This window comes from Macaca thibetana, chromosome 3 (genome assembly GCF_024542745.1).
Source record: "Macaca thibetana thibetana isolate TM-01 chromosome 3, ASM2454274v1, whole genome shotgun sequence".
Classification (NCBI taxonomy): domain Eukaryota; kingdom Metazoa; phylum Chordata; class Mammalia; order Primates; family Cercopithecidae; genus Macaca; species Macaca thibetana.
In genome coordinates this window covers 84,895,577-84,921,621 of record NC_065580.1, presented here as the reverse complement: position 1 = coordinate 84,921,621, position 26,045 = coordinate 84,895,577, and the positions used below count along the sequence as shown (strand labels likewise).

Genomic DNA, 26,045 nt, shown 5'->3' with positions numbered 1-26,045 from the left:
TATTAGAATTGATGGTCACTGAATGGAAACAAACCCTTCATAACGGGATCAGATCATAACCTTTGAAAGGAACATAATAACAGAGGTGAAGGATTTGGGTTCAACATGGACTTTCTGTTATTATTATTTAGGATGATATATCTGTGTATATGTATGATATATGTACACATATAACTGTATACAAAAATGATATATATAACACATATATAACTATATACATGTATATCTATGTTACTATATATGTACTACAGTTACATATTTAGTTATATATTATATATGACATATAACTACATAGTTAAATATTTAGTATATATAGTTATGTGTCATATATATTGTTATATACATATAAATATTTATGTGTATATATATTCAATAAAATATATACATTCCCCCTTTACTCTGAGAATCATTATTTTTTAAAAAAACTGCTTTATATACTAGATTTTGAGTATTTCTTAACCTCAAAAATTATGCTCAAATACAATTCGCAGCAGAAGCTGAAAAGTTTTAGAAAAATTAGAAGTATGGCTTTGGTTGAATGTACGTGGAGATCCTGAATCCTCCTGCACCTCCCTTTACTTTATTCTACCCTTGAGCACAGATTGAAAAGCCATTGATCTATAAAATAAGATTCTATGTGTCACAAAGTAAAAAAACAAACAAACGAACAAAAATCTTTAAGTGTTGTATTTACAGCAAAATATTTTGAAGGAAAATACATTTGAAAATGGTGATTTGTAATGTGATAAATAATGATAAAATTAAGTGGTTTTGATCCACAGAGCTTGAGATCTTAAACTATTTAGAATGTTCTCCAAGAAATCTGGGCCTATAGAACTAAGTTAATGTTTCTTGGAGTGCTGTTTCCACTTACTCTCTCAGCCTGGCCTTCTAGCTCTGCATCCCTGGCTTATTTTGGGTGCTATTACATAATATTTATAAATCACAGCTGGCACTGTGTGCATGCCCCCTTGTATTTTTGCATATCTTGGGGCGTGTGTGTGTGTGTGTGTATGAATAGCAAGGCAAAATCTGCTTCTCTGCTCACTTTTTAATGAATCCTGTCTATCATATTAGCAGAATATGCCTTTCTACCCTCAAGGTTAGTTTATAATTAAATATAACAAAAACAGCAATTCGAAGATTTGATTCTGTTTGTTGTTGCTTCCTATTTGTCCTAAAATTATACCTACTATGGTTTGAAAAATATATAACAGAATAAACTACTTCAGTAAAAACAGAACCTCCAGCAATAGATAACGTGTTTTATAGGCAGCTTTTTCAAAATCAAACTCTCTTTTCTGTGTCTTTTTTATTTACTATTTCTCTTTCACATATGAGTTCCTTTGAAAGAGGGCAAACATTTGGGTTGATATGAATATCATGGAATAATAGTTAAGATTTACCTATTATTAACTGCTTCACAGGTGATGCTAAACAATGCACATATATTATTTGATTTAGTCTTCATCAAAACCTTATGATACTATTATATCTCCATTGCAGAGATAAACATTTTCTTCAGTAATTTAAGAGAAATAAGAATTATGTTGCTGCCACAATCTTTAAATCTAATGAGCAAATTGATTGAAAAATATATATATTTACACATATATGTAGAGTTAATGATACATAAAGTAGAATTTTTTAAAGATATTCATTTATCTTCTAACTTTATTACAAAAGATAAAAATAATTTTTTTAAAGTTACAAGAAAATATTTTAAAACCAATGTTTATATTAAAGTATTTGGGTGGGGGTGAAATGTGTGCCTAAGAAACTCAGGTCAGCATTTGGAATTGAAGATAACAGAGTTCATGAATGTTTAGTTTGCTCAGGGTACTGGGCAAAGTTAATGAGAGAATAAGAAAGCCTATTCTATAGATATTTCAGTCTTTTGGTTGACAGGGAGACTGGGAAAGATGGTAAATTTTAAAGCCTAGAATTTCCATCCCAAAATACTGATTTATTGTAATTATTAAATACTCCTAGAAACCTAAATGATCTCAAGAATTAATAAATGGCATGAGTAGCATCAAAAACACAAAATAAATTAGCAGGATTCAAAAGACAATTGCTCAGTAACCTGGAAAACAGAGTTCTTAAAGGCAGTAGCCAGAATTCCCAAGCACAGTCTCTGCCCCATGTGTCCTAATACCGAAATTACCTATAAAATAATGTTTTAGGTTTCATCTAGTAAAAATAGAAATTTTTATCTGATATAGACATAGAATCAGACCCACTATGGAAAAAAATTACAGTTTATCATTAATTGTATCTCATCACATTTACCATCCATACTCCAAAGTTCTTCGCATGTTTTAAATAGTCCTATCAACTGACATGTTAAGTGGATCTGAAACACTAAAGTCACATATAAAGCTTGTTTTTAACACCTCTGTACAATGTGACTCAGGACTCATTTATTCATGGATTAAAACACATTGGCAGAAAAACTGAAACTGTCTTCTTTTCTTTTAGATAAATTTGTCTCTGGAATAAGATCTTCCATTCTAAAACTGAAAAGAGTGGACAATGGCATCACAGCCTTGCACTCTATAAATAGCTCCCATAGTACTATATGTTAACGACCTTTTTTCTACCTAATAAAAATACTCAGGATTTATTGACTAACTGAGGCTGTTAGCTTTTAAGCTTTTATATTCTTTTCCTCTGTAGCTACCTTTTTAAAAGTCATAAATCTCAAAAGGAATGAAAATATTATCTGACACAGTAATATAACTTGTTTATATTTCATAGCCTTCACCTCAGCTTTTATTTTCATGCACTCAACTGGTGTGCTACAATTACTGGTCTCCATCAGAACCAGCACTGAAATTTTCCAGACTAATGAACATAATGTTAAAGCAAACAGAGGAAGGTAGCCTGGGGTCAAGAACAAGTGGAAACAAATCATTAATAAATAGCAATTTATTTAAGTACATTGTCCTGCTCTCAAAGGAACGTCAATGTTCTTCATCAGTTCTTGTTCTTTGCGACTCTTTCAGAATTTTTTTTTCACTTCTCAGAAAGCTACTTACTCTGTTTCCCTAAAACTAAACATGACAAGACTCTGAAGAGTGAAAACATGAATAATGGCATACACTGATGTTTTTCAATTGTCACATGTAACTCAGCTGGTTCAATTTTTTTTTTTTTTTTAAAAAAAAAGAAGCCTCTTTGCAACATGCTCTCCTTTTCTGCAGATGAACAAAGGAATCCTCCTTCACTAATTCTGAAAGTAACTTGTCACAGTGGGGTTCTAAGGCCTAGTCAAATAATTGTCTTAGTGTACTACCTGCTGTGTTCAATATTGAGTGAAAATGGAAGCCAGGCCCCGACTCCAGCTTATTTCATGATTCTTCTGTTATTTAAATGATTTTAGTCAGTTTGGGGGAAGCCAGACCTTTATAAATTAACAGCAGGGAAATACCAAAGGTGTCAGATTGCATATTTATCATCTTTTTCGTGTAATACTTAAATATGTATTAAGAAGTGACTGACATAAATTAGGCAGATTTCAGAAGCCACAGGCCGTGGCTTGTAGAGGACCCCCTTCTGCTTGACATTTCATCCTTGTCAAAGATCAAATTATTTTAATTTAGGCTGCAAATTATAAGGAATGAAGACTTCTTTGTGGGAATTCCCTGTGGTAATCTGACTTTTGTTGTTACTGCTGCTTGTCAGTGTGCAAAAGATATAATATGCATGCAAATAAGGTTAAAAAATATGTACTATCTAATTATCCAGCCAGTACATTCCACTTGAAGACAGTGGGAGGCCTGACACACAGTATGTGTTTGATTCATTGAGGCCTGCAGGGTATTTACACAAGATTACTTTTAATTATGAAATTAATATCTGTTTATCTAGAATATATAGCGGTAAGTGAGTATACACATGACCAGAATTCTTTAGTAAAAAGAAATCATCTTAATTTAGCACAAGAAAAGGAGGAAAAAAGCACTGCTTTCTGCGGGGGAGGGGGAAAAAAAGCATCATCCAGATCTTGGTTTCGCCCTCATTGAAACAAATTAAATGAAAACTTGGCACTTTCTCTAGAATTTGTTTCTACCCCTGCCAAGGAGTCTCAAGATGTGTTTCTTTATTTCACAGTTTTTATTTTTCGGTGAACAAGATGCAATCCTAGCTTCAGTATGATGAGGCGAATGTGGAAAAAGAGAGGGCTTTTTTTGTTTTGTTTTGTTTGTTTTTCATCATTTTCATGGAACGCTGTGTCTTCTGAGTTCAAAAATCATGACTGCCATGAGAAATGAGGAAGTTAGTGTCAATAGCTTTTTCTGTACTAAGACATGGCAAATGAAATAACGCCACTGCAAACATATTTCAGTTAGGAAATGCATATCCCTCACAAAATTCTTTAAAAAACAAAGTGCTTTTATCTCTTTTCATATTCACTTATAATTGAAAATGGGATAATTTCTAGAAGGTATAATAATAACTAGCATTTTAGAGAAGACAAATTAATAAATAGTAATTTTAAAAATACAGAATAGTCTTGTCACTGTCCATATATGTCCATTAGTGGAAATGAATGGAAAATCCAAAAAACTAAAAAGTGACCGCTCTGAATATAACAAAACATTGTTAGTGAATTTTACATTTTTCATAATCACCAGGGTGTTTTGTTACTAGGAATTTAAGAAAAATTGGGCTGATTAACCTTCTTTTTTTTTAAACTCATTTTTGCAGCAGCTATAAAATCATGCTGGATTGAAGGTCTTTTAACTGCTACTCCTATTTCCCTCATTCAATCTGCCCGGTCCTCCATATTCATTTGGACAACTGTGCCTCTCATGGCCTTTGACATCTGCTTAGGACTTCATCTAGTCCAAAAAGTCATCCTTGGTAAATTCAGTGTGATTGAAATCTCTTAGAATCACTGTTTTGAATTTTACTTTTTTTTTTTAAACAAAAGTCTTATAAGCTACTTCTTTCTCTGCCCCAAAGGTGTGAGACCAGGAGGCATCAATTTTGTTTCTTTACTTTCCCCCAATAGTACCTTGCAGTGTGTTCTAAATAGGGGCAGTCATCACAATTTCTTCCTAAAATTTGACCATAGTTTCCAGAATTAACCTTTGTGTAATACATTAGAAACTTGCAGCTGGTCAAATATATATGCAGATACTAACAAGTCTCTCCCAAAGGTTTTCTACAAACAAAGATATACTGGTGACTTAATTTGATCATTTTTAAGGACTACTAGAGATAACTGGTTAATGTTAGGGGCTATTTCATCTTTTATATTGACTCAGGGTAAGCGTTTAACTGTTCTTGAAAGCCTTGTGCGGAAATGACAACATTATGGATTTCAATGCTCTTATTAAAAGATAAGGAAATGAAAAAGAAGAAATCAGGGAAATAAAGATACTGTTTCTGTTTCTTTCCTTTTACCCATCAGTGTGATGGAGTACAGATAGATTTAATAAACATCTCTCTGGAAGGAATTGCTATTTTGAATATACCAAGCATGCATGGAGGATCCAATCTTTGGGGAGAGTCTAAGAAAAGACGAAGCCATCGACGAATAGAGAAAAAAGGGTCTGACAAAAGGACCACCGTCACAGATGCCAAAGAGTTGAAGTTTGCAAGTCAAGGTCAGTTTTCTAACAAGTAATTGTTAAATTGATTGTTAACCTGCTTCCAAAGTCTTCTTTAAAAGTAACGAGTTTTCCATTGCACTATAGTAATATATATTTTTTTACAGTTGTATTTTTCATATTATGAGATACCCATGTGTGATTAACTTATATCACAATAGATTATAACTCAAGTATAAATTGGCTACATTTTTCATTATTCTTTGTATATAGCTGTTCCCACAGAAAATAAAATACATTTGGGGCATTTCATGGATAATAAAATAGAAGATATTGTACATTAAGCTCTTCTGAAATGTGATTGTCTTAAATAGGACATTCGAGATGCTGGATTAAGGACCTAGTTAAGGCTTTTCTAAGGTTGTGTTATAAGAGATTTTGTTCTTTTATGCTTTGGTCAGGCTATGAGATTGAAGGTATTTTACATAGCTGTTGTTCTAAGTACCACATATAACAGAATGTTTAAATATCCCATGATAAATTTTGGTTGTCTGCTGAATTTTTCCAGAAAGTTAGTAACAACAAGTAGGGGATCTGGGAAACAGAGAGCAAAAACCTAAAAAAATAGACTATACTAATTATGGGGAAAATTTTCAACTCTATTATAATATAGTTCTCATTGGGACATGATAGCTAATTCTTAAAGATTTTATAAACTAAGATATCAATGTGATATTCTGATAACTAATCATGTCCCAATAGTTTACGTATATAATTCTACAATATCATTTTTACCTTGTGGAATTTACCTAATACTATTGATGACACTGAGAAATGAAAACATGTTGTCTCAGCTCAGTGCACCAAGGACAAAATATGAAGATTTCAGTGTTAATAGACTAATATAAATAAATTACTAAAAAATGAAATAGAATAAAGTGAGAAAATGGTTGGTGGGCTTTATGGTGGTGGGCAATAGCTTTATGTTTTGGTGTCTTTGAGTACCTGGTTCAAGTTTCAGTAACAGGCAGTGACTTCTGTTATATAAAATTTGGTACCATGAAAGTGAAAAAGATTGATGGAGAAAGTGTTAGGTATTCTCTTGAAAGAAATGCTTATCACAGCTTGCCAATGACAGGTGGTTTTGATGCCCTTAAAATGTGTAAGCAATCTTGGAGAACTGTATTAGTACAAGCAAGTTTATAACAAATCAATTAAAAATTATATACTCAAAATATAACTGTATGAAAATATGGAGCAAAATAATATTTTGAAGGAGAAATATAGAGAAAAAATGAGAGGTTTGTGCTATATGAATTAGAAGAGGAAAATAAATATAATTATAATTTCTAGAAGTTACTGACATTAATTTATATTTGTATTTAAATATACATTTAAATATAAAATTAGATTTCTTAAAAGGGTAGTGAAAAATTCTAAGTATTGGAATTAGCTTAAGGATCATACTAAGACCAAACTTAAAAAACTCTTTTGTAATCGTGTAGGCTATATTATTACGTACCACATACGTACTCCTTGCTTCCTTCCTTAAAACTATTTTTACTAAATAATATATACAAAATAATTTCCAGGTTAAGTTTTCTGTTTGGTCACTACATCCCAATACTTGTTGGTATGTCATTCTACACATTCCCGATACTTATACAAATTGATTCTCAATGGCTCAGCTGCCAAGTACATTCACTGAGTTGCCAGACATTTCTTAGATACATGACTGTGCTTCACCCAAACACGTCTGTACATTCTGGAGCTGCTGCTTACATGTCATTTACCTGGGCTCACTCACCCTCCTTTGTATGATTTTTTTCAGGAACACACATTTAGAATAAACTACAGACAAACCAGACTCAAATATTGTCATAGGCTGTCAGCGCCTGTAACTATTGGAAAAGCGCTCTCTTCCCTTTCTGTCTTCTTTCTTTCTACTGTGGAACTATTAGAACCAATTTCCCATAAATACTGGGAAATGAGGAAGTGGGAATATATAGGCCTGGTGACTCAGTAATACATTTTTCTCAGTACACAGATGGGAAAAAGTTAAAAAACAGTAGAGCTCAGAGAGGTCTCAAAGGTCATTATATGAGCAAAAACAGAAGTATGCTAGGCTCAATTTTTGTTCCCTGACTTAACTGACTAGCTTATAGTTTTGATTTAGTATTATTTCAGGATAAATATAATCTCAGAACCAAGAATGACCTTTTGAGTTGATCATTTTTTAAAAACCTGTAATATATTAGCCTTTTCTTTTTAGCGATTTCAGTATTGTTTTCACTTTGAGATATTTTGCAACAGAATACCAAAAGTATCTCAGAATGCTTCTAAGTTTTGATTTCATATTTATTCTGCTAATTCTTCAATGTTATGCTTAATAGCCAAAAAAAAATTTGCTACTGAGTTAGTCACATTTACCCCTTTCCTAAATAGTAATATTTCTATCACTTGATTTTGTTTTCAATTTCTTGATATAAAAACAGCGATAGGGCAGGCATGGTGGCTCACACATGCAATCAGCACACTTTGGGAGGCCAAGGTAGGAGGATCACTTGAAGCCGGGAGTTCAAGCCCAGCCTAGGCAACATACTGGGAAAGGAGGAAGTGGAATAGCACCTATTGGGTGGCACAGGCCTACAGTCCAAACTACTCAGAAGGCTGAGGAGGGACAATCCCTTGACCCCAGGAGTTCAAGACTGCTGTGAGCTATAGTTGAGCCATTACACTTCAGCCTGGACAATGAAGCAAGGACTCTGTCTCTAAAACAACAACAACAACAACAACAACAACAACAACAAAAAGCAATAGTATTAAATGTGAGGATCAATCAGTATTTCAAATTTAAATGTATTTCAAACTCACACAAAATTATTATAAGCACTGACTTTAGAATGAATATGGCCAATATGGCTCTAGTCCAACTCATTTTTAACTTACAATAAAATTAATAACTTTCACTGTTAGAAGATACATGAAATGAAATGAAAAACTTAATAATGTAATTTTCTTCTTGTTCTTTCTTAAAATATTAACTAACACTGTTTCTCATATGCCTCTGTAAAAAATCATCAGAAGTTTCAACTAAATTTTTACACTGTTGAAATAGATACTTGCTTTCATAAACTTTAGATAGTTTCTTTTGGAAGGGGAGAAAATGGGGGAAGCATATAACTAAATTCATGTAATAAATGTACTTATTTTATTTAATAAAAGGATTTAATTTGTTTTAAGTTTACTCTTTTAATTTAAAGAAGTATCATAGTCCAAAGGTATGAGATCAGGTTTGGATCATTAAGTCCGTATTTATACTAAACCATACATAATCTGGGACTTATGCATAATTTATTTGCTTGCAATCTTTGAAGACACTCACATAATAAAATCAGAATATCTTCAATAAGTTCATTGGTTGGAAATTTTACTGTTTACTTTAGAATTGACAAAATTATAAGTAATTCATTTAATTACATTATTCCAGCAAAATATTCTAAAATAGTCGGATGCAATTCTGAAACATATTCACATTCGCACTCAACTAATGCAGTAGACATTTTCTTTCTGTGCATATGTGATTGTAAATACAAATAAATGTATTATATGTAGATGGCATAGTCTTGAAGCAAAACTGTAAACTAGGCCAAATTAGTCTTCAGTTCTCTTAGCCTTAACATTCGATCTTTCCCATGTCTTTCAGTGGCTGAGTTCATCTTTTTCTCCCCCTCTTCTGAATTAAACTCAGAAAGATGTCTAATAAATTCATTCACATTAATGGATAAATGACTGATTGCAGATGAAAGTAGAGGTATTTGCATTTTAAAAGATATAAAGGCCTTCAGCTAAAACATTATTTTTCAAACTGTATTCCACTGAGTTATAACTGCAATTCTTCAGCAGTTCTGTAATAAATGTAACAAAAAATTCATTGCCAGATTTTGGGACAAAAAATAAATCTATAATAAAAAATATATTTATCATATTAACAGTTATCAAATCATTAACTTGTGTTACAAGACAAAAACAACTTCTCCTCCTTTTCTTCCTCCTCTTTTTTCTCTCTATATAGGTAGATGAATATATAGATAGTTATACATACCCATACACACACACGTATATATATGTATATAAAGAAATGAATAACTGGCATTCACTGGAAAGTCTGTCGATCTGCAATGGACATTTAAAAATATGTTTCTGCACATTTCGTGAGAAATACTGTGCAAATGGGCACATTAGCACTACAGTGCATGGGAACCACATGCAATTAAAAGGCCAGCAAATTCAGCTACTTTGGCATGTCACAAGCACCAAACAACATATGGCAATCAGTGTACATGAAAACAAAGTGACAATACCTAAATGAAAATGTGGACCACCATAAGATGTATTTTTCTTCATAAAGAAATTGTATCAGTTAACTAACTCCCCCAAATATTAATAATTTTGTACTTGCTTATATATCAAGCACACTTTTATCAGAGAAGATTTAAACATGCTCACAACTGCATGTAAGGAGCCAGCAAATGACATTGGAGCATTTCAGGTATGTACACAGAATAAAATAAATTTGACTAATTGAAGCTTTGCAGTTCAATTCAATTCAATGACACAGCAAGTATCATTATGTCATGAATTTGTTTTGTCGAAGGTGAAAAATTCTGTTAAAAAGATACTTTTGAAAAGTATGTTTTAACCAAGAGTGAGGACCTCTCGAGGAATATGAATCAATATAGTTATTCTAATTGATTTAGCTTTGAAGATCCAAGTCCAACTATTCCAGTTTTCGGTAGTGGAAACAGAATGGTTCAATATGGCTGAAAAGCAACACATTCATACTATTTAATTATATATATGTGTGTATCAGGATATTGCCAATACCACAAAACCAAAACAAAGTGCAGGAATCTATGAAAAATAAGAGATTATCGCATTGCAATTGTCCTCATCAAAATAGATCCATATTCTCACAGATTGATTGTGGGTTTTTTGTTGTTGTTGTTTGTTTGCTTTGTTTTGTTTTGAGACGGAGTCTCACTCTGTTGCCTAGGGTGGAGTGCAGTGGCGCCATCTCGGCTCACTGCAAGCTCCACCTCCCAGGTTCACACCATTCTCCTGCCTCAGCCTCCAGAGTAGCTGGGACAGGCGCCTGCCACCATGCCAATTTTGTTTTTGTATTTTTAGTAGAGGCAGGTTTCACCGGGTTAGTCAGATGGTCTCGATCTCCTGACCTCACGATTCACCCTCCTCGGCCTCCCAAAGTGCTGAGATTACAGGCATGAGCCACTGTGCCTGGCCTCTCACAGACTGATTGTATTGAGAGTGTTAGCAATTAGAACTCCTAAAATGGATTTGCACAAATAAAATTTCAATTTTCTCTTTTACTTACTGGTTTATAAAATGTTGATTTGTTTAAAATGAAGTTGTTGACTGCTTTAAAAAGTTTGATAACCACTGAGCAGAAGTAATTATATTCAAATTATAGAGTTTCAAACATTTGCCAGAAGCTAAGGGAGCAGCTGGACTTTCCGCCTGAAACCTCATTAAGTAGGTGACTGTCTACCCTGCATATGGATACAACTGTCCAGGTACCCATCATGCAAAAGTTTATTTAAAAACTAATTAACATATTATATTGTCCAGACAAGTTTCAGTGATTTCATTCACTTTTAACAATGCTACTCTTTTCTTTGGGCAGAATTTCCCAAAACCCAGCAAGGACTCCACTGATGGAAAATGAGATGGGTTAGTGGGTACATGGACGAAAATTTTAAAAGTTTAATGGTTTTATATTTACTATTACAGTTGTCTTCTCTTTGTGGTAAGAAATGCTGAGGTTTTTACTATCATTTATAATATAAATCAAAATTTCTTTTAAAAATTAATTCATTTAAGTAAAAATAGAGTAAAACAACCCACCTAATAATTTAGAAGATACTTAGATATTGCCAAAATGGTGAATGTGAAGTCAGAAAGACTGAAGTTTAGAAAACTACACCCAGCTGTTGCAGTTTTCACCACCTTGATAGTGTCTGCATAGCCCCATGTGGGAATACTTAATCACTTCTATGCATTTCATGAAGGCGGCATAGTGTTCACGGTTCTTGGTGCAGGCACCAGATTCCAGCTGGCTGGGCTCAAACCCCAACTCTGCTGCTTATCTGGACAACTTTGGGCAAGTAACTTCATCTCCTTGTACTTTAATCTCCCTATATCTAAAATGGGCACAAAGAATGATGCCTTCCTTATATGGTGACTGTGAGAATGAGAAAAGATAGCCCAGATTAGAAGCTTAGAATAGGGGCCAGTCCATAGCAAATGCCTAGTTAATGCTAGCTAGTATCTCTCATGGAAACACTCAGGCCAAAAAAAAAAAAAAAAAAATCAAATAAGTAACCCCACGTGGAAATACTTTACTGTAAACATTGTTTTTATTCTTCATCATCTTGGATAAAATTTACTATGTATCATTTCCCCCAGAATAAACTTTTCCATACACTTTGCACCAAACATATCCTCATCCTACCCTATTTGATCTCTCTGTACACTATTGGGAGAGACTGTGTATCTGACTGGCTGTCAAGGAGTCTCTCTACTCAAGTGACTTTATTACTATTAATTTTGTTAACTCCCAGAAATTATGAAGAAAAGCAAAACAAAGCAAGACAAACCAAATTGATCAAAGAGAATAAATGAGCTGATGTCTGTGAAAGCTTGGCAAAACTTAAATTTCTTTTGCCTCTGAAGATAAATATGGTTTCTAGCTCCAATGTCTTCATCTGTAAAGATGAGTTTTGGAAGAGCTCACTGGTGGTGAGTGCTAGAAGAAATGAGATTAATCTATGTGTGCTTTACATTATATTACCCAGATAATTGTACGAAGTATTTCAATATTAAGATTCTCACACTTTGTATACCTTGTAAAAGTTATTCTTATTTGAAAGTTGATGGCAATGGACATTTGTCATCCATTATTATCAATTTTTCTAGACATTTCTATGGGTTATTTAGGGTAATTTAGAAAGCAGTGTTTTAAGTTGTCTAAATATAAATGCAATATTCATTTTAGAACTGTAGATGATATATTTGGCATTCGAACACCGGCAAGCAGAACAATTTCCAAGCATTTAATTTCAGTGATTAAATCAATTAAATTTAGAAACGACAAAAGGATTTCATGCAGCATTATTATACCTGGTTGTTAGAATTGTTGAAATAGATAATCGCATTTGAGATGCTGCATTTCACAAAAATATATGCATACACCAATACCATGATATTTTCATTGGTTGAAAATAGACAGATCCAAACATTTGCTACCTAGTAACCTTTAAGTAGATGTCTCAAAATGAGGTCCTAACTATGTTTTTAAACTGCCTCCTTTGAAAATTTTTAGCAATGTTAATGCAAATAATAGCACATGCTTAATAAGACTAAATATCAAAACTGCTGTTAAATTTAAGATTACATCATATACCCGGGTATCTTAATGTGATGGCTCTAAGATTTTTTTCAAGTTATAATTTTAAAGTTTGTAAAAAGTAATAAAAAGAAATTAGAAAATATAAGGCATATTTCTAAAATGTAAAAATAAAAATATTTTCAATATATAATACCAGGTACTCTTATCTTTTGTTTGGCTATCCTATAAAAGCATATACATTATCGAGAAGCATTAATGAAATTTCTATTTGTCATAGTACTGTAAAAACTGCAGACACTGGTAGCTCCTAGAAATTTAAAAAGCACAAACTAGAAATATGAATAATATTTTAGAGGAACTGAGCCACTAGATGACAATATTTAGAACATATTTTCATATCCCTTCTGAAGCTATACAAATTACCTTTTCATGACCATCATTATTGCCCCCTTTCCCCTTGTTCAACAGTAAAATTTTTAAAAATCTGATGTGCCATATAATTTTAAAAACAAAATCTGACAAGCAGTATAATGCTATAACCTTTTACAGTAGAATTGGTAGGACTGCAAAGTCATTTTAAATTGAATATAACAGATAAGTAATCATTTAAACAGAAAAGTGGTGTTTTCTAGTACATAAATGAGGTCATCACCATTGATCATCAACTTCTTCATTCCTGAAAAGAAGCTGAAATTAGGAAAATGGACAAAATCCAAAAAGGTACACAGGAATGGCAGAATAATGAGCAACTTTCTATCACCTAATGAATGTAGGGAAACAAGAAAAATGAGTTTTTAGCACCAGTCACATTTTGAAAAATATATGGTTTATTAATCAATTTAATAGTTGCAAGGGAAAAAGGAAATGAATGTGTTAACTCTGGATTTTAATTAAGGCTCAGATTGTTAATCTTGTATGACTTCTGAGGAAGAATACCTTGTTTATTTTCAAAATTCTATATGCTGTTCTAAAACCCTTCTATATTTCTAGCGATTGAATTTTGCAACTGCAGACAAGGTTAGAAAATACAAATGCTTTAATGGGTATGTTCTGTAGACCCTGATATCTGATATCAGTGTAAAATTATCATCTTATTTGTTTCTGTGGCACAGTTGTCCAGTCCTCTGTCTATTGAAAATAGTGGCAGATCACCTACCTAGAGTAAGGCTGCATCTTAACTTTAAGTCAATTTAACATATGCAGTGGTAGAAATACAAAACAGATTTCCAAACTAAATAAATATTGCCTGATAATATAATGCTCAAGTAATTAAATAACACATATAGAGTATACCTTCTCATAGCAGACACATAAAGTTTCCAAATATGAATCCATACACATTTCCTAAATATAAAGCTTGATAGCAATCTCGCTCTTTGAGGGTAATGATTTGAAGCTAAGGTGGTAGATAGCTCCCCAGAAAATTACAATTATTTTTTTCTATCATCAGGATATCTGACAATAAATTGGGGAGGATTTTTAAAAAACATAAGCATTAAAGAACTATTAAAAAGACATGAAATCAATTACAGAAAGTATGAAACATAAGTCATGGTTAGTTTTTTATTGATATTAAAAACCATTTTCCTTGTTCCTCCAGATAGAGAACAGTAACTGAGAAAAACTATAACCTAATTGAGAATAAAACTTCAATTGTACCATTTTGTGAAATGACATCTCACCAGCAATTTAAAGTTATACCAGAAGAGATATCAGGCTTTTATTTTACCTTCTTTGTTTATATTTTGTTTTCTAATAACTTTAATGGATGTGATATAATGGCCACACTCTAGCACTTGATTCTTCTTGCACACATTTATCTAAGAAGGGTGATAGGAGGGTCCAGTGAACTGCAAAGAAACTTGTTTCTTGAAAAATCAAATCTCATAATCTACTAGTATTTGAGCTGTATGAATCTGAATTAAACAAAGCAGCTAACCATTGGAGTTCCACTGCCATGAGTTTAGTTTCCATGAATATAGTCTTTTATTATATAGAGCTAATTATCACGTGAATAGTAGCTCCTTGGAAGTGTGAAGCCATTCCGTTTCGTGGAAATACATAGAAGCTCATATAGTTCACGAGTTCCACCACATTGAGAGTAATCGTTCTCTTGGCTTAATGAAAATAGTTCCATTGTTCTTCTTTTAATAAATTTGAGTTTATCAACTCAGGTTATTATTTTAATGTCTGCTTTAGGCAAGGTTTGTTAGCTGTTGTACAGTATCAGATATTAATCAGATTAAGTATTGACATCTGAATATCATAAGGTGACAGACATTTGCAGGAAGATTACAAATCTACATGGATAAACATGACTAATTTAAAATAGCCCTGGGGAGCATTTTTTAGAAAGTTCAAATACCTGATGAACGCTGCACTGTTATTTTAATTATCCCATAATATGGCACAAAATAACAATCTCATTTCATGCTTTTATTTACAAAGCTGTTTCCATTATCATTATATTTTACCTGCTCAGGCTCTGAAAGATTACTCCTCGTTGAGAGATTCATTAAAAGAGAATAATTATATTATATTTCACAGATTGGCAGAAAGAAAATGTATCTTTGAACAATTCCATTTCCCTGAGCAGTTGTTCATTTCAGAGTTGAAGACAGGTCTATTAAGTACTTTCTACCCTTTTTAAACATGTCAAAGCTAACTATTAATACTGAAATTAGTAATTTGGCTCTGGTTTAATAAAAAATCAGCTGCTATTTGTAAAACTGAATTTCTGTGAATAAAACACAAACAATATTTTCAAAAATACTAACAAAGAACATTAAATAATTTTATTTTGCAGAATATATAAATGCATGTCTCTTCTGATAATTATAGCCCTTAGCACACTGTCTTGCTTTCCTACTAATGCTTCTTAACCCAAAAAGCTACATAAAACATATTTTCTTACTAAGTCTGTGATATTCAAATTTTCAGAGTATCCTGTTAGAAGAATAGTAAGAGATGGAAAGTCAACTAGTATCAGAGAACATTCCATTTTTAGATTTACTGCAAGAACATTTCATGGAATTTGTGATAAAAAGTTTTATTCAAAATTAAAAAGTCATGTGCACAAAAATGTGACTTCCATATAAAATAGGTTTGAGAAGTCATTTCATATTTTAACGTGTTTTTGCCATGAAATAACCTAACTATGTTCACTTGCAAGTAACTGAGGATGCTACTTATACATTTCTCTAGTAAGTAATTGAGCAAAAATGAAATATTGTGTTAATCAGTGACGGCTTTACAAATGTTTTTATACTTGGTGATAAATACTTTTTTCCCCAAATGTCCTCGGTATTTTTGTCTTTTTTTCATGACATCACTCTGGCCAGCTCACCACGAGTGCAGTATCAGAATATCTAGTGAGTCTAGTGGGAAGCAAGGAGTCAATGCATCTTTTACTCAGTCTGAAAGTATGAAAATGCTCTTTTGATTTTAAAAAGACAGTAATTGTATCAAATTTAACCATTTAAAATGTGTGTAGGATTTGAGGAGCCCTCAGATATGCAATGAAGTAATCTGCGTGTCTCATTTTAAAAGTATGTTAACTAAAATATACTGACATATTAACAGTGTTGTTTTGAGTTGGATATTTTATACGTTTGTGTAGTTAGATATTTTCAATTCTTTGTTAATACATTTTCTGTTTCTTTTTAAATTATTGGAAACAGTTTCTTCCAAAGGTTTTCAATAAATTCCTTATTGTAATTGTTTTGTTAAGATAAACTATTTTAAATTTCTGTTTGCTTTTTTGTTTGTTTGTTTCTCATTTCTGCTGTTTGTCTTTTGAATATTTTATATGTTATCTTTGTAAACATTACTTTTCATCCAAATGTTCATGTAAAAGTCAGCAATCAAAAAGGAACTATAACAGGTGTTTTCGTTCTTGAGGAATGAAATGAATGTGCTGTTTATGGTAGATACTGAAATTTAACTTCCTTTGCAATTCAAGAGCCATTCTGTTATCCAAAACATTTTTAAAAAATCAAAACTGAAATAAATGAATTACTCTAGGTATAAAAGTTGAATTAAACTAAAAAACAAAACTGACATTTGAAACCCCTGTGGTAGACTTTAGTACACATGAGTATTTACTAGTGAGTACTCAGATATGTCTTGTGTATATGTGTTGTAATAGAGTGTGTGTGCATGTGTGTGTTTGCATGTGTACTTATATTGTTAATGGGGACAAGCTAATAATGGACATGTAGATATCAAAATAAAGCATGGAATAAAAACATACTTGAACACAAATCATTTTGGAAGCCCTAATCAGAAAATCAGGCATGCAAAGTATCACTTCAAGAGGAAGGCGGGTTCAGTGGTGTTTTTGTTTTGCAGAGGAAGCTGATAGTAGGAAACAACAAAACAAGGTTCTCTAAGAAAACAAATCATTACGCCATTACCCCAAAGGAAAGGAGGATGAAAATGTATAGTCAGGAGAAGGGAATTCCCTCTTTTGTCTTAGTTTTTTTTTTTTCTTCCACTAGTATTATCTCTTAAGAATAATGTTTTCTTCAGATTCATTACTAGTCCTCCTCCAGGTGAGAATGTCCATGCTGTGGTGATTCCTGCCACAGTAGTTGAACAACCCACTCTTCTCGGTTGACCCTTGTAGCACTGCGGCACCTGACTCATGCACCAGAACACAGTAGCTTGGGTGGGAAGACATTAATTCTAAGACTGTACTGACTTTTCTTTTGGTATTTTTTGGTTTTCAGTCTTCCCAAAGGTGCATGATAAAAATGAGTTATCATATTCCATGGGCAAGGGAAAAAAAGAGCAAATTAGTATCACACCAACTGGTTTATCAGAATGCTCAACTTACCCAGGCTGCCTTCCTTCAACTTTCTTTTCCACTTAGTAGCCGCTGATAGGGAAGACTTTTGACATGGACATTAAAGGCTACTGCGTTTCCTACACACAGCTTTTAGTTTTTAGTTTTGTGCACTATAAGTGAGAGGTAACAACGTGCTAGCAGCTCTCGCTCGCTCTCGTCGCCTCCTCGGCCTTGGCGTCCGCTCTGGCGATGTTCGAGGAGCCCTTCAGCCCGCCGCTGCGCTGTGGAGACCCCTCTCTGGGGCTGGCCAAGGCCAGAGCCGGCTCCCTCTGCTCACGGGGAGGTGCGGAGCGGGAGGCGTGCGCGGGAGCCCGAGGTGCGTGTGGCGCTCGCCGGCAGGCGCGGCCGGCAGGTTCTCGGTGGGCGCAGGCTCAGCGGACCAAACTCGGTGCGGCCGGCTGGCGACGGCTATGCTTGACGGGGACGAACTCCCTCTGGGCTGCCAGAGCGCCTGGGCTAGGTGCTGCGAAGTCTCACCGTGGGTGCTAGGGAGATGCTGCGAAGTCTCATCGTGGGTACCAGTGAGAGGTCAAACCGGCTGGGCTTCTAGGACAGGTGGAGACTTGGAGAACTTTTCTGTCTAGCTAAAGGATTGTAAACGCACCAATCAGCGCTCTGTGTCTCGATAAAGGTTTGTAAACACACCAATCAGCAATCTCTGAAAACAGAACAATCGTCTCTCTGTAAAATGGACCAATCAGCTCTCTGTAAAATGGACCAATCAGTAGGATGTGGGTGGGGCCAGATAAGGCAATAAAAGCAGGCCATGGGTGCTAGCAGCAGTAACACGGTGGGTTCGTGTTGCGGTGTGTGGTGTCTTTGTTTTGTTGCTCTTTGCAACAAGTCTTGCTGCCGCTCACTCTTTGGGTCCGGTGCTGCCTTTATGAGTTGTAACACTCAGAGCAATGGTTTGCGGCCTCACTCTTGAAGCCAGGAAGACCAGGAACCCACCGGGAGGGATGAAGAACTCCAGATGCCCCCGCCTTGACTGGGAAGGTCTGCTGCCTCACTCCTGAAGTCAGCAAGACCACGAGCCGACCAGAAAGAGGAAACTCCGGACGTCTGAACATCAGAAAGAAAAAACTCCAGACAGATCATCCTTAAGAACTGTTATACTCACGGTGAGGGTCCGTGGCTTCATTCTTGAAGTCAATGAGACCAAGAACCTACCAATGCTGGACACATAAGCACATGACTACAATAAGTTGTATGGTTAAAAACAAAAAAGAAATCTGCGATCTAATTATCTTTGCCACGTCAGTCTCATAACCTATATAAATGGACATAAACATTTCTGACTTTTCTACCTCCTTGTGTGATTTTTACAGCTCTACATTTTAAACAATGATTAAGTAGAAATGTAAGATAATACTCTGTAAAATTTAAAATATGCACAAAGCTACCCATCTAGAATATTTGAAGCACATCCAAACATATAGCCCACATTTACTGCAGAGGTGAAGGGGCCATTTTCTAACTGCACCAGTAGCCCTTATAGAAATGAGTCCTGGCACCACAGAAGAATAAAAATAAATACCCATTTTTTAGTTTATGGAAAATTTTAAGTTTTCTAAAAAGTTATGATTAAAGTAGAGTCCTCATGACTGGACATCTTTAAGTCAGTTTTAATGAAGAGTTATGTTCTGACTGCTTTCTGGTCCAGCTTTGATTTATGATGTGTTTTAATCTTCCTTTCTGAAGAAAGGGGCAATTCCTATTAAAATATTTGTCCCAATAAAAGTTGACTAAAGTTCACTCTTTTCAGGTATTGGGATGATTAGAACGCCTTATTTATGCAGGTAATTTCTTACTGTCTCGTCTACTCATTTGTTGCTTTCTTCTTCATGGTGAATCGTGGGATATCATATTTTCTTACTGCTTTCCCTTCCGTTGCACATCTACATCGCTCACTTTCTTAAGGTTGTATTGGCCAACAGCACTGATTCCCTCGGAACCACATAACCAAATCACCATGACGACCCTCACTGATCTAGAAGCAGAGACCACGTCACCTCAGCAAATAGTTCAGGTTGTACCTGCTGCTCTTAAATTTCTGATTTCCCCGTAGAGGTGCAATCCATTTCTGGTGATGCACAGACCTGCTGTAAGAGCACTGTCTAAGTGGCTGTAAGGGAAAGTACAGGCTGCCTAAGAAATTAATGTGAGGTGTGGCTTGCTGGGGTGAAAATAAAGTGTAAGAGAAGACAGAGAACATGTAATGGGCCCTACCTAAGCTGCAAAACTCTTTTCAAACAGATGCTGAGTGCGTGCCAATAGATGTGGCAATAACTGTCAACAAGATTTATGACACTTTAACATAGACTCAATACTAGAGGAAAGGTTGAAAGAGTTCTATGATTTTGTTTAAAGTTTAGTGTCTCCTGCTTCTGCAGCAACTCTTTCTAGGCAGAACTCTTGTCTCATTGCAGGACACTCGCAACTCTCAGGGAAACTGTGAGGTCTCAGGACTTTGAATATGTATCTTGTTCTCGCATGTGTTATTGTTTTATTCTTGGTAGTGATTGTTGATGCTGCTATTTTTAAATTAAAAAGGAAAACATCACAGGGTAAAGTGCAGTATGTCTAGGTTCTTAGAAAATGTAGAAAGTATAATTATTGATTTTTGCCACCTGATAATGAGCTTCCACCTCAAATGATGTTGCTCATTCTTCATGGACAACCCTAGATAATTATGTCTTTAAGAGAAATAAGTCCTTGAAAGAATAATTTTCTATTGTTCCGTTTCCATTGCTGCTGGTGTCGTGTCTTAAATCTGACATTCTTTCTTTCTTTTTTTTCTTTCTTTCTTTTTTTTTTTTTTTTTTTTTTTTGGTTGTTGTTGTTGTTGAGACAGAGTCTCATTCTTTTACCCAGGCTGGAGTGCAGTGGTGCAATCTTGGCTCAGTACAACCTCTGCCTTCCAGGGTCAAGCAATTCTGCCTCAGCCTCCCAAGTAGCCGGGATTACAGGTGCATGCCACCATGCCTGGCTAATTTTTATATTTTTAGTAGAGACTATTTTGCCATGCTGGCCAGACTGGTCTTAAACTCCTGACCTTAAACTGGTGATCTGCTGGCCTTGACCTCCCAAAGTGCCAGGATTACAGGCATGAGCCACTGTGCCCGCCAAAACTTTCATATGTATATATAAAATTTACATATAGCTCTTTTACCATAAATGATCAGTAAATGAGGAGATTATGCTTTTATTAACATATTTTTCCCTCAACTAATATCTTGATTAACTGCTGGTTTCTATCTTTTTCCTTCATTAGGAATTGTGTAAGATGAACAAAAGATTTTGTCTGGACTTTGAGGATTTAGTAAAATGGAATTCAGTTCTTGAACTGAGTGAAGTGATTACCCTGGTGTTAAATCTGTTGTTTTCTAAGGCTAATAGACAGGTTTTTTGAAAACCATTTTACAATGTTTCATGTATATTTAATGGACAGATAACAAGAAATAATCATGCCAAGACCAGAAATGTCAATCTTCATATAAGCCATTCACTCAATAGTTTAATATGTGTCAGCCAATCTAATTTGTGACAACTCTTCTCACTCTACTCAAGCCCAAGTAGCCTTTTGGATACTCATCAAACACGTCAAACATGATATCATCTCAAAGCCTTTGCATTGATGTTCTCTCTACCTGGAATATTCTTATCTCAGATCTTAATATGACTTTCCGTGGCTTCACATGGCTTCTCACTTGCTTCTTTCAGGTCACTAAAAACAGGTCATTGTTAAAATATGCTCTCTTAGGAGAAGCTTTCTCTGATTCCCTGTCTAAGATATCACCCCATCTCCTCCCATTCCCTACTCCCTCTCTATGTGTTATCCTTTAAATGAACCTGAACGCTGTCATAAACTATAACATGTGTGCAGAAAAGTGTATGTGTCTTATATGTACAGTCTATGAATTTTGACAGTCAATACACCTATGTAACCACTCTCTCAGATCAATAAATAGAACATTACCAGCACCACAGAAACCCCTAGTTCACTTGCCCTACTTAATACGCTGACTTTTTTCACTATGAATAAATGTTTCCAGTTTTTATATTTTATAGTAGAATGATATAGCATATATTCATTTGCATCTGGCCTTTTAAATTCCATATTTTCATTATTTTGTAGTATTCATTTTATGAGTATGCAGTTTTTTCCAGTGGGACGCTATTACTAATTTGCTGCTATGAACATTATCATTGAACATTATTTGTTTTTCTAGATATAAATTGAATAATAAAAATTGCTGGGTCATAAGGTATGTGCATGTTCAGTGATAACAGACACTACTAAAAGTGATTGTACTGATTTGCGCTACAGTCAGCAGTGCACAAGGGCTATTGCTGCTTTACATCCTCTCCAATACTTTGAATGATGAGTCTTTTTAATTTAGGCATCCTAATTTATTGTTCTGTAAATATGCATTTTCTGATGACTAATGATGTGAAACAGCATTTTATGTGACCAGATCATTTGGACATTTTCTTTTGTGAAATATCTGCCCAAGTCTTTTGCCTATTTTTTGACTGGTATCATATATTACTTATATTTGAAGGAACTAGAACCTTCTGTTGTCTCTATAGGTTACAAATATATTCTTTCACTGTGTGCCTTGCCTGTAGTTTACAAAGTCTTAAACATCAGAACATCTTAATTTTATTAAAGTCCAGTGTATCAATTTATTACTTTTTTCTTATTGCTTTTTATCTGTAGTATTTAAAAATAATTTTGAACATCTGCTATATTATTTTTGAGAAACTTTATCTGCTTAACTTTAACATTAAGATGGAATTGATTTTTGTGCATGGTTCAAATTGAGATCAAGAATAATTTCTTTTTTCATGTAATTATCCAACTGACCCAGCACTATTTATTGAAAAGACTCCTACACCCACTACTCAGTGGTAACATAATCTTAATCCCAAGTTTCTATTTATGAGTTTATTTATTTCTGAACTCTGTATTCCACAGTAGGGGTCAGAAACCTTTTCCTGTAGTGTCAGATAGTAGATATATTAAGCTTTGGGTCATGTACTCTCTGTCATACCTACTCATCCCTGCCACTGTACCCCAAAAACAGCCAAAAACAATACCTAAATAAACAGGCATGGTTCTGCTCCAACAAAAACAGGCAGCAGGAAAGATCTGGCCCATAGCCACAGTCTGCTGACACCTGTTCTACACTATGAGTCTATTCATCAGTCTTTACGCCAATACTACAGTTTCCTAATTAATGTTTTGTTAATCAGTTTGTTAATGTCTCTCCTCTAAATTAAATAAATAAATGAGTAAATAAATAAATAAATACCACAGGGATTTTGAATACAATTACGTTGATCAATTTAGGGAGAATTGGCGTTTTTACTCTCTGAGTCTTCTAAATGGTGAACATGGTGTAGCTTTCCATGTTTTTCATTTTAGTTTCTCATAATGGTTTATAACTTTCTGTGTTGCTGTCTTATGCCTAGATATTTGGTGTTTAATGATGCCATTCTAAATAATATATTTTCCAACTTTTACTCTCTAATTGTCTTTGTTGTACCAAAATACAAAACTTTCTAAAATCACTTATCAATTCTAATACCGTATCTATAGACTGTTGGACTTTAAATAAATATAATCATGTCATCAATAAATGATGACGGTTCATTCCTACTTTTTTACCCTTAATTCTTTTCATTTTTTTTTTCTTATTTCTCTGGCCAATGTCTCCAGTGCAAGACTGAATACATGGGATGATAATGGACATTGGTGTCTTGTTCTTGATATCAGAGGCTGTGGGGGAGATTTCAATATTTCACCATTTCTCTAATGTTCCTTATATACTTTTATGGATACACCTTTTCGGGTTAAAGATTTCTTTATTTCAAATTTACTATGTGTTTGTTATAAAAACATGTTGATTTTTATAAAATTATTATTTTTCATCTATTGAGAGATTCATACTTTTTATTCTTTATCCTGTGGATGTGGAGAATTACATTGCTTAAAATTTTTTTTGAGACAGGGTCTCACTCTGTTGCCCAAGCTGATGTGCAGTGATGTGATACTGGCTTACTGCAGCCTCTGTCTCCTAGGCTCAAGAGATTCTCCCACCTCAGCCTCCCAAGAGACTGGGACCACTGGCGTGTGCCATCATGTCTGGCTAAGTTTTGTATTTTTTGTAGAGACAGGGATTTGCCATGTTTCCCAGGATGGTCTCAAACTCCTGGGCTCAAGTCATCCACCCGCCTCATCCTCCCAAAGTGCTGTGATTACAGGCATGAGCTACATTTCCCGGCTGCTTAATTTTAAAATTTTAAAGGAACCATATATTCCTTAAATAAATCTACTTAGAATGATATGTTATCTTGTTATACAACACTGGATTTTATTTGTTAATATTACATTTAAAATTTTGCATCTATGTTCATGAGAATGGTCATGAATTATTTTTCCTATCATGTCATAATTAGGTGTATTTAATAAAGTTCTGCAAACCAAAAGGGCAAAGTTGGTAGGCAGTATGATCTGCACTTGTGAGTATGGCTCTAACTACTTTATCTAATAACACAGAGGTTTACAGCTTTGTGTCAGATGCGGACCATAAAATGATTCTATTATAGGTCAAACTGAAATGCAAGCAGCCCTGTAACTTAAGCTATAGGATACACCCTACAGTACTATACACACACACACACATATATTTTATTTTGTTTTCCAAATAAAAGATAAAATATATATATGTATGTATATGTATATATGTGTGTGTGTATGTATATGTGTGTGTGTGTATATATATATATGGAAAAGATGCTTTGTGGAGTTGATGACACACTTCAATAAGAGAATCACAATTCTCTTATTGTGAGCAAGGCTATAGAGCAAGGCTATGGCATTGGCAGCAGAAAACTATATGTCAACTGAGAACCATATCTGGACATGCTACTTGGACTCTATAAATATGAACATCTGACCATAGCAAGTGATCATAATGAAATCACAGGGCCCACCATATGCTGAGTTTTGTTAGACCAACCAAGTCATAAGCTCAGCAATTCATTGTAAGATAGAAGTAGAACACCTGGATCAGACATGTGTAGGGCCAGAGAGCAAGGAAAGCTGCATGAGTGTCTGTTGTTCCCACCACTGCTGGATCCTCACCTCTCCCTCAGCTCCCACCTATGACTCTTAGGACCAAATGTCAAAGAAGGAAAAACTTTAACCATGGTTCATGAATGGTTTATCTTGCTTTGTTAGTGTGCTTCAAAACAAGGGCTGCTATTCCAGCAGTGCTTCTTTTGGGGTAGTGGAAAGGAGAAATTCCCAATGAGCAGAGCTCTGGGAAGCCTGCCCACTTATCCTCAGTATAGAGAGTAGCCCAAGGTGATAATACACATGGACCTGTGTATCTTAACAAAGTGTTCCAAAGAAGATGTTTGTGGATGAACTTATAGGAATGGGGACAAGGTACGAACATTGCACTTTTTTTTTTTTTTTTTTGAGAAGGAGTCTCGCTGTGTCCCCCAGGCTGGAGTGCAGTGGCCAGATCTCAGCTCACTGCAAGCTCCGCCTCCCGGGTTTACACCATTCTCCTGCCTCAGCCTCCCGAGTAGCTGGGACTACAGGCGCCCACCACCTCACCCGGCTAGTTTTTTGTATTTTTTAGTAGAGATGGGGTTTCACCATGTTAGCCAGGATGGTCTTGATCTCCTGACCTTGTGATTCGCCTGCCTTGGCCTCCCAAAGTGCTGGGATTACAGGCTTGAGCCACCGCGCCCGGCCACATTGCACTTTTTCTTAGTGCTGGTAAGTACAAAATACAATAGTTTATCTTTTATTTTGGAGAACATGTCCTGACATACTACAGACCACTGGATCCATAATACAAAGATGAATCCCTGACTCTTTACAGAATTTATCTTTCACACCATGGCAAGTCATTATCTTACAAGATCTACAGCCTATACATATCACTTATTGCTCATCTAGCCCAGTTAGCAAAAGAGTACACTGGTTCTCAAACTTTTAGTCTCAGGATCCCTTCATACTCTTAAAAATTATTGAAAATCCTAAGGAACTTTTGCTTATGTGAGGTACATCTGTTGTTACCATATAAAACATTAAGGTTGAGAAATTATAAAAATATGTATTCATTTAAAAGTCATGATAAACCTATTACATGTTACTATAAATATATTATTTTTAAATAACTAT

At 34.6% G+C, this 26,045-nt stretch overlaps 1 protein-coding gene and 1 long non-coding RNA gene across 17 annotated transcripts in view; one reads left to right on the top strand and one right to left on the bottom strand.

The window, feature by feature from the left end:
- The window catches only part of LOC126949998 (uncharacterized), a 28,184-nt gene extending 10,164 nt beyond the window's left edge, over positions 1 to 18,020 (bottom strand). Inside the window, exon 1 of the long non-coding RNA XR_007724024.1 lies at positions 17,828 to 18,020. This is a non-coding gene — a long non-coding RNA (uncharacterized LOC126949998). The remainder of the gene's footprint in view (positions 1 to 17,827) is intronic.
- Positions 1 to 26,045, top strand: part of DGKB (diacylglycerol kinase beta) — a 778,174-nt gene that overhangs the window by 582,469 nt on the left and 169,660 nt on the right. For 15 of the 16 annotated variants that reach the window (XM_050783046.1, XM_050783047.1, XM_050783043.1 and 12 more), the window contains one exon: positions 5,423 to 5,618. In XM_050783046.1, the coding sequence (XP_050639003.1) occupies positions 5,423 to 5,618 (196 nt within the window). Of the gene's footprint in view, positions 1 to 5,422; positions 5,619 to 11,052; positions 11,960 to 26,045 lie in introns of those variants that run through there. The other variant, XM_050783045.1, reaches the window with a different exon arrangement.